At 49.2% G+C, this 14,310-nt stretch overlaps 1 protein-coding gene across 5 annotated transcripts in view; it reads right to left on the bottom strand.

The window, feature by feature from the left end:
- Nucleotides 1–4,504, bottom strand: part of PDE1C (phosphodiesterase 1C) — a 543,851-nt gene extending 539,347 nt beyond the window's left edge. For all 5 annotated transcript variants that reach the window (XM_070059701.1, XM_002713741.5, XM_008261616.4 and 2 more), the window contains exon 1: nt 4,283–4,504. In XM_070059701.1, coding sequence (XP_069915802.1) covers nt 4,283–4,367 — 85 coding nt within the window. In that variant the 5' untranslated portion in view covers nt 4,368–4,504. The remainder of the gene's footprint in view (nt 1–4,282) is intronic.
- Between the last annotated feature and the right edge of the window lie 9,806 nt (nt 4,505–14,310).

A 14,310-nucleotide genomic window follows, 5' to 3' on the forward strand; every position in this document is an offset into this window, starting at 1 on the left:
TATTAAATAAAAACTTTCTATAAAAAAAACTTCATGGAAATGGAATTAAAAAGAAAGTCCATTTTGGGCAAAAAGTTTTGAAGTCCATACATATGAGCAGTCTTCTAAAAGAGTATGGCCAATGTGCATTATGAAAACCTATGCAGGGGCCACTGCTGTGGTGCAGTGGATTAAAGCCCCAGCCTGCAGTGCTGGCATCCCATATGGGCACCGGGTGGAGTCCTGGCTACAGCTCTCTGCTATGGCCTGGGAAAGCAGTAGAAGATGGCCTAAGTCCTTGGGCCCCTGCACCCATGTGGGAGAACTGGAAGAAGCTCCTGGCTACGGATCAGCTCAGCTTTGGCCGCTGCAGTCATTTGGGGAGTGAACCATCAGATGGAAGACCTCTCTCTCTCTCTCTCTCTCTCTCTCTGGCTCTACCTCTCTCTGTAACTCTTTCAAATAAATAAAATAATTCTTAAAAAATAAATAAATAAAAATAAAAACAAAAACCTATGCAAAGGAGCCAGCGCTGTGGCGTAGTGGGCTATGCCTCCACCTATGACGCTGGCATCCCATATGGGTGCTGGTTTATGTCCTGGCTGCTCCTCTTCCTATCCAGCTCTCTGCTGATGGCCTGGGAAGGTAGTAGAAGATGGCCCAAGTCCTCAGGCCCCCACACCCATATGGGAGACCCAGAAGAAGCTCCTGGCTTTGGATTAGCCCAACTCTGGCCATTGCAACTATCTGGGGAGTGAACCAGTAGATGGAAGACCTCTCTCTCTGTCTGTAACTCTGCCTCTCAAATAAATAAATCTGGAAGTAAGGGAGGGAGGGAGGGAAGGGGAAATCTATGCAGGGCTTCCAAACTTTTTGTGCCAAAACAAGCTTACTTTTAATTCCACTTTTTCCCTGAACTTTTTGAAGTGCTTCATACATATATACACACTGGTTTACATATCATTCACCTATATTAACTGCATTATATGATAATATGGGGTATACTGAAACAATTGATAAGCAATACTTATAATTATTGGTTATAATTAACACATTGATTATAATTAATGGAAATTATATACATTAAGAATTCTTGAAAATTCAGAGTAAATGGTAAACTCTACTGGAAGAAAAACCTGCAGGCAAAGGACATTAAAAGGAAATTTTACAAAGGAAGGTAGTAAAATAATTTGTGGAATCAATGCCATTTTCCACATCTCCAACTAGCAACATTCTTCAGAGTTGCAGTATGGGCACTTAGGAGAGCCTGTGAGTACCTTGATGCAGTGCAGGTGGGAGTGGAGCTGTGACTCTGTCCGGGGTGGGGGGTTTAAAGCTCCCAAAAATATGCCTACTCTTGGATCAAGCAGTTACACTTCCAGAAGTTTATCCTTAAAAAGTATTGACACATGTACTGAAAGACTGAGCTTTTATCATTGTTCATTATAAGAATTAAAAGAAACCTAAACAGCCAACAACAGGAGGCTGATTAAATACCTTATAAATAGTATGAAACAAGGCTAAGAAGATATTAAACAACAATTTCCAAACACAATTGCATTTCACTTTTAAAAATAGTGTGTATGCATATTAGCAGTGGAAGCATACATAAGAAATATTAGTATTTACCATTGGGTAATAACATTACAAGTGACTTTTTCTTCTTTTTTATTTTTAAAGATTCATTTATGTTTTTATTGGCAAGGCAGAGTGACAGAAAGGGAGAGACAAAAAAATCTTTAATCCACTGGTTCACTCCCCAAATGACCACAATAGCCAGGTCTGGGGTTGCCAAAGTTAGGAACTCTATCAGGTCTCTTACACGGGTGGCAGGGACCCAAGTTCTTGCATCACCTTCCACTGCCTTACCAGGTGCATTAGCAGGGATCTGGATCAGAAGTAGAACAGCTGGGGGCTAGCAGTGTTGTGCAGTGGGTTAAAACCCCAGGCCTGCAGCACCAGCATCCCATATGGATACAGGTTCCAGTCCCAGCTTCTCCACTTCCTCATCCTGTTCCCTGCTAATATGCCTGGGAAAGCAGCAGAAGACGGCCCAAGCGCTTGGGCCCCTGCACCCACATGGGAGACCCAGAGGAAGCTCCTGGCTTCAATGTGGTCCAGGCCTGGTAGTTGCAGCCATTTGGGGAGCGAACCATTGGATGAAAGGCCCCCCACCACCACCTCTCTCTGTAACTCTTTCAAACAAATAACTCTTTAAAAAAAAATACAAAGTGGAGCAGCAGGATTCAAACTGGCACTCCCATATTGGATGCCTGCCTCTCAAGCTGAGGTGTAACCCACTGTGCCACAAGGCCAGCCCGGACTTTCTTCTTGATTGACTATATTTTTGACAATGCTTATGTTGGCCTGACATTTCTCATATGTCTCTTATAGCACTTACTAGTTGCTACTCTGTGAAATGGCTATGTGTGAGCATATCACATGGCCCCAGGAATACAAACTCCTGGAACACAAGTTCCAAGTCTGATTTATCTACAGAAATTCCCCTTTATATGCGCTTAGCGCCTTGAAGGATTGCAACAATCACCATTCACTGAACGCTTTCCACGTGGCAGGCACTGTGCTGAACCATATCTTTAAATACAGTAAAATGCAATGAACAGTTTGCAAGGGAAGGAGGGAGGGGAAGACCAGACGAGAAGAACGACTGAGCAGCAATCCAGCAACCGGAGCTGGGCTCCCAGCTGGCAGCTCTCACACCTCAAAGTGACCAGCTCCATTTGGGGTCCCTCTGACCACCAGACTACATGGACCTGCTCCATTTCTTCTAACAGGGAGGACAGGGATTAAGAGGAGAAAGATCACACCATGATCCTGGATTTTAGGAAGTCATACTTTTTGGAGGATAAGATCTTGTGGGAAAAAATTTAAAAATCACTTTTTTGAAATTTTTCTTATCAGAGTCAAGAAAAAAATCAATGTTAATATGACAATGACCTTCGAAGCAAACACTTTTGACCAGAGAAACACTCCTCGGCACCCTCCCCCATCACTCTGGAACTTGTCATATAGCGAGTTGTACCAGTAGGTACCCAGGTAAGGTGTGAGCTTTGGTCAACGACCCCAGGACCATGGGCAGCACAGAGAAATTCAAGTGGGTGGACAGTGGAGGCAGCGGCACCTTTAAGCCGACATATGAGAGACAAAAAGGGCTGCTCACAGCCGAGCTCAGGAGCAACATTCCCAGCTGCGGGCTCAGCCTGGGCCAGGGTGTTGCCGGATGGTGCTCGGCATGATCAGTTCACACCCCAGAAAACTTGGGCCACTTCCCTAGCAGCAAGTGTGGCTCAGAGATGCATTCCTGGTCCCAGGTTCCTCCTTGCCACTAGGGGTTTTACTGTTACAACTCCAAAAAGCAAAAACAACGCATGCCCTCGTTTTCAGAGGCTTTGCGATTAAGTGCAGGTTTAAAGCCACAGTAATTCAAGCATTCCCCCAACATAGGAACATCAGAGTAGATCCTAAGCACCTGCCCCTGCCCTGCTGTTCTCCAGGCTGACATTCCAGGAAGGAAGCCTCCTAGGCACCACCTGGATCCCACAGCTCTGCCCACGTCCCAGGAAGATTAGGCTGCCATCCCCTGATGGGTTGTTTCAGAACAAGCACAGCTCGGGACCAGTTGCAAAAGTTTCAAGCACCAGCTCCTCCAACGCTAGCCTCCTGTGGGTCAGCCCTGCAGTCCTGCTCCCTGGACACGGGCCAGCATCAGCCCAGTGGGTGAAGAGTTTGGAGAGAAAAAAGAATAGGAGTCACAGTGAGTGCCGCAGGCAGGACAGGGAAACCCCAGCGGGCAGCTCAGGAACACCAGAGCTTTCTCTCAAATAGTTCAGGAAAGGGATGTATTATCCCTGCCTGCATCCTGCCCCCTCCCCATTCATCTTTTCTGACCCCCCCCCCCACCTCCAACCCCTGCACGTCTTTTCTCCTTTCAACTTTGATAGAAGCTATGGTACAATCTCTCCCTCTCTCGCCCTAAACCTCCCTGTCTCTATCCCTCTCCCTCTCCTGGTCTCTGCGCCTGTGTCATTTCCATCACTGTCCCCACGCCTCTGTCACCCTGTCTCCATCTCTGTCCCTCCTCTCTCGGCTAATTATTCACAACCTGCAGTTCAAGGAGGTGTGACCCTAAAAACCCGCGGGGGGCGGGGGGAGCGGTCAGAGCCGCCAGGGTGCGGCTGGGAGAGCACCTGGGGGCCCAGTCCGACACCCCCACACACACCCACCGCCGCCAGCTCCCTCGCCACCACCAAGCCAGGGTCGGGCAGGGGAGGAAAGTTCTCACCGATGGTGAAGCTGTAGCCATCAATGCTGAAAGTGGCACTCCGGCATTTTTTGAAGCCCTCCTTCCTGTTGCTGGCGTCGGTCATGGCTCCGCCGGTGGCGTCCAGAGGGGTCCCGGGAGGCCGACCGCACAGTCCGGCACCCGCGCCCCACGCAGCGGGTGTCCCTTCCCCGGCCGCTCCACGCGCTGTCCCCGAAGAGCCGCTCGTGGTGAGCCGAATGCTCTAGGTGCTGGCCGGGAGAGCCCCAGCGCCTGCTACTGCGGTGGGCGCGCGCTGGGGTCAGTGAGCCATCGCCCCTGCCCGCTCCCTAGCAATGCACGCTGCGGAGATGAGGAGCGTCTGTCAACCCCCCGGGGCGCACGCTGGTCCTGACCCACGGTGCCCGGGTCCCTGGCGCTCCCTCTCCGCTCTCTGGGAGCCGCCGGAGCCTGGGCGCCACGCGCTCCTCTGTTTGCTCCTTGGCTGCGCCTTCCCCTCTCTGGGGGCTGCCGGGGCTTGGGGACCCAGGGGAATGGCTGAGATTGGGCGTCACGCTTCTTCTAAATGTGTTTTCTCTGGCAGGCTGGGGAGCTCCCCAAAAGCACATCAACAGATGGAAAAGCAAACATCTCCGTGGTCAGATGTTGCCAAAGTTTACTCCAAACAAGGAAGCTGGAAAGTCGCCACGCCCACTTCCTCCCAGCCGCCGTCCCCAGACCAGCGGGGCTGATAGCGTTGTCCACAGTCCCTGCTGGCGCGGGATGGTGGGCGCACGCTCCGCACCCCGGCTCAGCGTGTACAATTAGAACTCGCCCTACCGATCCAGTTCACACAGTTTGCCCCCCCCCACACACACACGCCCCTTTTCCAAGCTGGATTTGCCAAGCGGGGTGGACTCCTGGACTTTGCAGAGGTGGAAGGGATCACACCAATCCTACACTAAGGCACTTGCTACAGAAGAGTAAACTGAGGCGAGAGGGCTTGAGGATGCAGACTTAGGATGCGGAAGCTTCACCTTAAGATGCCCAAGTCTGGTCTTCCCAGCGCCTTAAAGGGCCAAGTTGGGCAAAGCTTAGCCATTCCCTTCCACCCCATGCAGTTATTGTGGGTTTAAGGTGGCAGGTGCCAGCAGCTTGGGAGTGAAAAGCGAAAAAAGATCCGAGCCAGTCCTACTGAGGATTCCACCGCGTGACAAGTGGAGTGATGTGCTATATTCAGCTACTGCGGGACTACACTTAATTTAACCTCATTTTTGTGATGGAATTTGACACAATTAGCAAACATTTGCCAGTAATGAGTCGACCAGGTATATTCCTAACTGGCTCCAATTAAGAGGGCAGTGGGCCCACTCATCTTCAGCATTGAATAAAAATTAGAAACCGGCCAGCGCTGTGGCATAATAGGTTAAGCCTCTGCCCGTGGTGCTAGCATCCCATGTGGGCAACGATTCCTGTCCTGGCTGCTCCTCTTCCAATCCAGCTCTCTGCTGTGGCCCAGGAAGGCAGTGGAGGGTGGCCCAGGTGCTTGGGCCCCTGCATCCACGTGGGAGACCCAGAGGAGGCTCCTATCTCCTGGCTGCGGAATGGCCCAGTTCCAGCCCTTGTAACCATTTGCAAAATGAACCATTGGATTGAAGACCTCTCTCTCCCTCTGTTAACTTTGCCTCTCAAGTAAAAAGATAAACCTTGGAAAGAAAAAAACCTATAAATCCTCTCCAACAATGGGGGAAAAAAGGCACAGAAGCGCAGTATCCTATATACAATTGCAGGAGCCCATAAAACCCTCAAGCCCCCTAGAATCCAGGCTAGTGCACATTTCAGAAATTCAGTCTTTTTCCATTCACCATATTACCATATTCTTTCAAGGTAGTGGTTTAAGAAAAGAAAAAGATGTACTTATTTATCTGAAAGGCAGAGAAGCAAAGAGATCTTCCATCCATTGGCTAATTCCCCAAATGGCTACAACAGCCAGGGCTGGACCAGGCTGAAACCAGGAGTGTGGAACTCCATCCCAGGCTCCCAAAAGGTGACAAGGGCCCAAGTACTTAAGTCATCAACCGCTGCCTTCCCAGGTGCATTAGCAGGAAACGATCAGTGGCCAGGACTCAAACCTGCGTTGCGATATGGAATGTGGGCCTCCCAACCTGCTGTATCACAGTGACAGTCCCTGGTTTTGTTATGTTTTGTTTTAACAGCACGAGTATAGTAGCATTACAGTTATAAATTCTCTCAGGGAAAACCTGCCATCACATTGATGCTTTGATTAGGTAGGGGGCAAGATTAATCAATCATAAAGGCAACAGATGCCATGAACCTCACGTCACACAGAACGGCACATCTCAGGATGGAAGCCAGGGTGCTTCCGGCAGTGCTGTCTTTGAGACTGACACTCAAGTCTGGAACTGGCTACAACACAGGTCTGAAGTCTGGCTCCCCCACGTCCTGGCTACGTGACCTCAGGTAAGGTGCTGGACTGGTCTGTCTCAACTTCCTTGTCTTGAATGACGATTAAGTGCAATCAACCTAGGCACACAGCAGGCACTCACCAGCTAATTCCCAAGTTCCATTGGGTATACACCAAGAAAAATTCTCCTCTCTAACCGTAATAGTTTTAGTTATTGTTTCCACCATTAATTTTATAAACAGAATATATATGTGTGTATATATGTGTGTGTGTGTTAATATGCAGCCACAGAAAGTTTCTCGGATTCCCCACCTGCCTCAGTTTCCCCCCACATTCCCAACCCTTTCACTGAAGCACCTGCCTTCTTTGGTGCCAATGCGAGTCCCCACAAGGGGAGGCTAAAAGCCAGGAGTTAGTCTCCTGTAGTAAATGATCAAGGATACAAGTCTGACATGATGGAAATTTTTTCAGAACAGAAAAGCTTCTAGAAATATAATTTATAAAAATAATAACAATGTGCTCATTTATCTATGCCCTAACGTCTGGTAAAAATAACTTGCCTGAACAATTAGAACTGTTTTTAAACCGCTTCTCCCCAGAATCATTATCTCGCTCCCTGGTTTTAGAGATTCCACACCTACAGAACCACTAAATGCATCGCTGCAAGCCTTCCAACAGCCTTCACGGTGCAGGGCTCTTACAGCAAACCAAGTGAAGTCGAGCGCGCATGTTACGTAAGCCGAGAAAGGGTGAGTTCAAGCCTGAGACCCAGAGCAGCGCTGCTCATGCTTGCTCTTTCCAAAACTCTCCTCCAGGATGCCTGTGAAGTCAGAAAACTGACCCATGACACCCAAGCAGATGTGCCAGTAGTCTGTTCTCAGAGCTGGAGCGGGCAGAGCTGGAGCGGGAGTCATCAAATTAATGTCTGAGCCCAAACCCAGCCTGTCACCTGTTTCTGAAGTCTATGAGCCAAGGATGGCTTTTAGATTTTTAATGACTGAGAAAAAGTCAAACGAATAATATTTTCGTGACACATCAAAACTATATGAGATTCATACTTGAGACCATGTGGTCTGCAAAGCCAAAAGTGGTTACCAACTAGCCCTTTACAGAAAAAGTCTGCAGGGGCCAGTGGTGTGGAGCAGCAGATTAAGCCACTGCTTGTATCCTGTATCGGAGTCAGTTCAAGTCCTGGCTCCTCAGCCTCAAACCCAGCTAACTGAAAGGACATAGAGTAGACTAATGAGCACCTTCACTGGGGACAGAAATTGTCAGAGGTCAAGAGAAAGTTCTAGTACCTTCCAGGCCCAGTTCCAACAGGTGTATGAAAATCAACTCCCCCCAAATTCCAGTAAAATGCCTTACTATGCCCATGCTTAGTCTCTTAATGTGTTTAAGAGACGAGAATGAGAGAGTTCCTACTGCTTGCAGCCAAGAGTCCTAATTACTCCGCAAAACAAACTCTCTTCAAGAAAGAAAGTACAGGAAGAAGAAATAGAGAAAGGAAGCAATTAAGTAACAATTATTGAGTCCCAACTCTGTGCTAGGTGTTGTACAACCAAGAAGCAGCCGTTGTCTTTGAACAGTTAACAAGAAGATGGAGTCCCAGAGCAGTCCCTGGAACCAAGTTCAGAAAGAGAGAGCAACTGCAGAAGTCTGGGTCCATGAGGCAGTTCCTGCTCCACTGTTTCATTTTACGTCTACCTTATTCCTTCCCAGAGCCTAGTCTGCGTTTCTCTTATAAATAAGGCCCGGGAATGGCAGAGATAATGAAAACCCACAGGAAGGGTAAAAAGCAAAGTGACTACACACTTGAGAGGCTGAGAGAGACGCCAGAAGGTCCCTGGCAGACTTTCATAGGGATTACAGAAAGCTGCACCATAAGCAGCTTTTCACAGTGACAGAGTTGGCCTCCTATCAATTTGTTGAAATTAATTTGATTTACTTGAAAGGCAGAGCAAGAGAGACATCTTCTATCTACTGGTTCACTCTTCAAATGGTCACACCTGCTGGGCCTGCGGCAGAAGCCTGGAATTCCATAAACCCCTCCCATGTGGGTGGCAGGGACCCAAGCACTTGCTGTCCAAGGCACATTAGCAGGGAGCTGGATAGGAAGTGGAACAGCCAGGACTCAAACTTCTGCTCCAATATGAGATGCCGGAGTCATGGTGGCACTGGCTTAAACCACTGCACCATAACACTGGCCCATCATGCCTGTTCTTCAGGCTACCTCAAAAAGTCAATGGAGGGGCCAGTGCTGTGACTTAGTGGGTAAAGCCACCATCTGCAGTGCCAGCATCCTATACGGGCGCCACTCTAGTCCCGACTGCTCCTCTTATGATCCAACTCTTTGCTGTGGCTTGGGAAAGCAGCGGAGGATGGCCCAAGTGCTTGGGCCCCTGCACCTGTGCGAGAGGCCTGGCAGAAGCTCCTTGTTCCCGGCTCCTGGCTTTGAATCTACCCAGCTCCAGCTGTTTCGGCCATCTGGGAAGTAAATCAGCAGATAGAAAACACCTCTGTGTGTGTGTGTGTGTGTGTGTGTGTATGTCTGCCTCTCTGTAACCCTGCTTTTCGAGTAAATAAATAAATATTTTAAAAAGTCAATGGTAAACCAGAATTCAAATATAAGTTTATTTTGGTATAAAAAAAGTTTTAAATCATGCATAGTTTTCTCTTAACATGCATTTTCCATGAACTTATTGAAGATACTTCCTGTGTATGCATGTCAACTTTTCCTGCACCAAAATAAATTTATCCTTTACTTGCATTTTCCCAAGTCCCCTCATGTGACTAGTGCACCTGTGCACAGGACCATGCTCAGTGCCTGCCTTCAGGATCTAAGAAAATAGATGAGGGCCTCAACGTTCAATGCTCTCCCAAGAACATTGTGCAACAAATCCAATTTTCTTTTTGTGCTAATTTGGGGTGAATTTTCCAATAGGTTTTGAAGTTAGATTTTTAGAACTGGAAATATGCTACAGTGGGTAGGAAGGGCAAAGCAAAATGACTTTTTCATCTCCTTTTCATGATCCAGAATAGCAAGCCTAGAATATTCTTTTTATTTATTTTTGACAGGCAGAGTGGACAGTGAGAGAGATAGAGAGAAAGGTCTTCCTTTTCCATTTGTTCACCCTCCAATGGCCGCTTCGGCCAGCGCACTGCGCTGATCTGAAGCCAGGAGCCAGGTGCTTATCCTAGTCTCCCATGGGGTACAGAGCCCAAGCACTTGGGCATCCTCCACTGCACTCCCGGGCCACAGCAGAGAGCTGGACTGGAAGAGGGGCAACCGGGACAGAATCCAGTGCCCCGATTGGGGCTAGAACCCCGTGTGCCGGCGCCGCAAGGCAGAGGATTAGCCTATTGAGCTGCGGCGCTGGCCTCCTGGAATATTCTTTACCCCCAAGCACACTGGAGTTGCCTAGAGCTTCACCTGCCATGCTTCAAGTCTCTGTGATGGCCAAAGTCCTGCAGAAAGCATTTCCTGCCCGACCTCCCCAGGGAAGGCAGCCACACCACAGCAAACCTCACTAGACTCAGTTCTGCCTTGGTGCTCATGGAACCATCACGCATGCGTACACTGCTGGCTTGCTCGCTGGTTATCCCATAAGGATATGGGCAGCTGATAGAGGAGATGGATCTCCCATCCGCGGCTCCCCACAGTGCCTGGCATGGCACAGGCCACTACTAAAACACTTGATGGACCAGGTGAGCAGAGATGTCAGAGGCAACACCGCGTGGCCAGGAGGGGATGTGCCTAGGGCAGGACGGTCAGCCCTGCTGCTGAGTCCTCTCTCCACTCACCCTCTCTATTGCTCTGTGATGAACTTTGCAGCCGGTTCAAATTGCAGCCCCACTATAAATAGCTTATCAACTTTTAAAATTATGAAAATGAAACAAAGAGCTGCTCTATTTGCCAGCTGTTAGTGCTGGGTAAATTGTCAGCCTCTCTTGAGTCTTGGTTTTTTCCTCTGTGAGCAGAGATAAAATATCTCTCTCATAGGGAATGTGCGAGGTGCCAAGAAATCACTTATGCTAAAGACTTACCCTGACCAATGGTAAACTTTCAATAAATGTTTTTATTTTAACATCATCACCACCACCAGTGGGTCCCTTGTGTGCCTCTCTTCAACAGGTGCTTGAGGTAATCCACAATCCACAGGCAAAAGGCATGGGCTCGGAGCTCAGGCGCCTGCATCCACGCGCAGAGCGATACTCCTCAAGCAAAAGCCCGGAGGTTCCTGGGCCACATCACTCGCGGAACTGCAGACAGGCAGTGGGTTTCTGAGAGCTGCAGTCTTGAGCCGCAGAGCAAACCCTTGGAAAATGCTCAGTTCCTCCTCTGCCACAAGACGCCGCCTCCCTCACCTCCCAAGCCTCAGCACTCCCGTCACCCACGCTGCGCTTCACATGTGCACTGTGGCACTCATCCTCCAGGCCCCTGGGCAGCACCTGCCATGAACCACAGCTGCAGCCCAGGGACGCCTTTCGGTCCCTGGGCATCCAGGGTCCAGCGTGTTCCTGGTTTTCCTTCCAGCTCGCCTGCCAATCCCTTTGCTGTTGATGTTGACCAGTAAACCTCTTATCTGCTCGCTCCAATCCCTGCCCCCTGAGCAATCCTCTTAGCTTTTGATGGCTCTGATTGTGACTCCCCAGTGGCTATTTCCGGCCCAGATCACTCCCCCCAGCCACAGAGGGGTTCCTTCTTCAGACCTCACAGGCTCCTGGACTTCTGAACCGCAACTCCTCATCGTCCTGGTCCTCTTCCAGAGTTCTCCCAGGGTATCAGGGGTATAGCACAAGCTTCCACACTGCTCCTCACGCCAACCCTGTCTCTTCTACCCTTTCTAGTGGTGCGCATAGGAGAAGGATGTCTTACCTGGCTGGTTCGTGAACCAAATTATTCTGTGAGCAAAACTCACTAGAGCAAAAAGTCTCTGCTGGGAAGAATCCATTCAGCACCTCGGTGAGGACTGGCAAAGGGGGCCCCTGCGCAGGTGGGAGCAGCTCCGTGCCAGGACAGACACAGCACGCTGAGCCCAGCGTGGGCCCTGAGTCGCTCCTACCCGGGCCCTCAGAGATACTTCAAAGTTGCTGGCATCACGCTCTGGAATACAGAGCCTCACTCTTCACCCCCAAGCCATGCCTTCCCTGGAACTACCCTCCAGCCACTCTGCGGTCAAATCAGAAGCTGTCAGTCACTGCCAGCCCCTGTGTCCCCGTCACCTAAACAGCCTCCACCTGCTGGGGTCTGCCCCCTCCTCTCCAGGCACCGCTGCCCTTCGTCTGAGCCCCATGGTCTCCCACAGGAAGTACCCCCAACAGCCTCCAGTGGCCTCAGACAGCGTGCTTTCTCACTCCACGCTATTCCCTTCCTAGCACCAAAGAAAGCCTTTTAAATCAAAATTCTCCTGCTCTTCCTCTGCCTGGTCTTTGTACTTTTACTGTATTTGGAATACAGTAAAAGCTGCTTTGCCTTGTTTGCTGACGCGCTATGGAAACTTGGAGGAGATGGGACTTTCACCCACACAGAGTAGGAAGCAAGAAACAGACAGGGACTGTTAGGAAGAGAGTGGGGAGGCCACACAGAGAAAGGACAGCAGCCAGGAAAGGCACTGGGCCGTAATCCTCTGGGGAACACCGAGAGCCGATGCCAAACTGCCACTGGCCATGGATTTTATGTCCCTGTGTGATTCCTGCCTCTCTCGCGAGTCTTTGGCTCAGTCCTACCCCATCAACTCTTCTCACCTCAGACTTCCTGCTGGGGACTCAGACATGGCATGCTTCCTGGAAACCAAGAGAAAAGTCAGATACTTATTGAACACCTGCTATCCGCAAATCCTGTGTGAATTTGCACAGATAACCCTGCAGCAAATATTCAAAGTCTCGGGGACCTCACACTGCAGTGAAGGATTAATTTGTGCCCATTACAAAGCCTGGTGTAGATTGGAGAGAGGGAAGTGTCATCTGGGGACTAAGGCTTCTTCCTCCTTGGAGCTCCACCAACCCCCAGGGCCCCAGGACCCTCTACTGGCTCCCCTGCATCCAGCTGGTGGAGGGCCATGAAGAAGCAGTTTAGGGACAAGGCCTAGAAGAAACACAGGGGCAGGATTTAAAGTCCGCATCCAATGCAGACAGTAGCTCTTCAGTCCTCAGGCCAGGCTCACTTGCTCAAAGCCCCGGATCCCACCACGGTGCCAGAACTCAAGCCCACTCTCCCCAGGAAGAACACGTCCTTCCCATGTGCCCACCCCTGGTGTTATCTCTTATAGTATAAGCTTTTATAATCATATATGATTGCTCTGGCAATCATATATTATTATGCTGGATGTATAATTCCCTTAGTAGTTGAAAATTGCATCATCTTAGGACATAAGTTTTTTCTTTCTATAACTGGAAATCATAAATATATATAAAAACAAAAATGCCAGCATGTTAAAGGGGCAAAGGGACTAGCGCAGAGAAATTCAATAAATAATCTTTGGTAGGCCAGCAAATTTTGCCACATCAAAGGCTCAGTGAGGACCCAGGGACCAGGGGACTAGAATAGATACAGAGCATCCAGGGCTGCAGCTGCATGGTGACAGGTCCCAGGTGGATAACTGGTTGTAGGCAGGGTCAGCACACACCGACAGCAGGTCAAGGGGAGGGTCCAGGTTCAGCCAGGCCTCCCTGTGCCTGGCTCAGTGCTACATACATGTGCATCTGGAGTCAAGCCCTCCAGTAACGAAGAATGGAGTGATGGACTTAAATTTTCTTACTGCAGTTCTGAAATCCCTGGAGAAGGTCACTCCTCTCGGCGGCAACCTTGACAACAGAATTGTCAAGAGGGCGAAGAATGCTACAACCAAAGAGAATCGACAGGCAGCCCAAAGGGGGACTTCCAACACACAGAGCAGATCTCACTACTGGCCAAGCCCGTCTGTCACTCACTGGCAGCTAAATTCATCTAGGACTTTCTTCTAGCTTAGTGATAGATCTCAAACCAGACTGCAAGTATGTTCCTTGTCACTAGCAAACACTCCTTGTCTCACATGTACACACGCGTGCACACACACACCACTTTTGTATCTTGGATATGGTTTCTGATGATGACAATGAGAACATATTGATGTCACAGGACAAAATATGAAGGAAAAATAAAATAGTATATAATAGAGTCTCAACTATATTGGAGGAGGAGGGAGAAAATAAAGAGAAAAGGAAAACAAGTGAATTCAGACAATAGGAGAATAGGGCAAAATTTTTCAATCAATGGTTGCAAATTTGGTTCCCCTATTCCAAATGTGGCCTATGTATGTGTGGTGTGTGTGCTGTGTGCAGGGTGTGCAAGTGTGTGTATGTGTGTGTATGTGTGTGTGTGTCTGATGTTTACCATTTAGTGTTAAAAAATTTAAATAGTGATTTTAAAATAAATTGAAAATTAAGGAAGGAGGGAGTAAATGACGAAGAGAACCGGTGTTATGATGCTGTGGGTTAACTTGCTATCTGCAGCACCAACATCCCTTTTGTGCACCAGTTCACATGCTAGCTGCTCCACTTCTGATCTAGCTCCTGCTATGTGCCTCGGAAAGCAGCGGTAGGTGACCTGAGTGCTTGGGTCCCTGCCACCCATGTAGGAGATCCAGATAGAGTTCCTTGCTTCGGC

This window comes from Oryctolagus cuniculus, chromosome 16 (genome assembly GCF_964237555.1).
Source record: "Oryctolagus cuniculus chromosome 16, mOryCun1.1, whole genome shotgun sequence".
Classification (NCBI taxonomy): Eukaryota; Metazoa; Chordata; class Mammalia; order Lagomorpha; family Leporidae; genus Oryctolagus; species Oryctolagus cuniculus.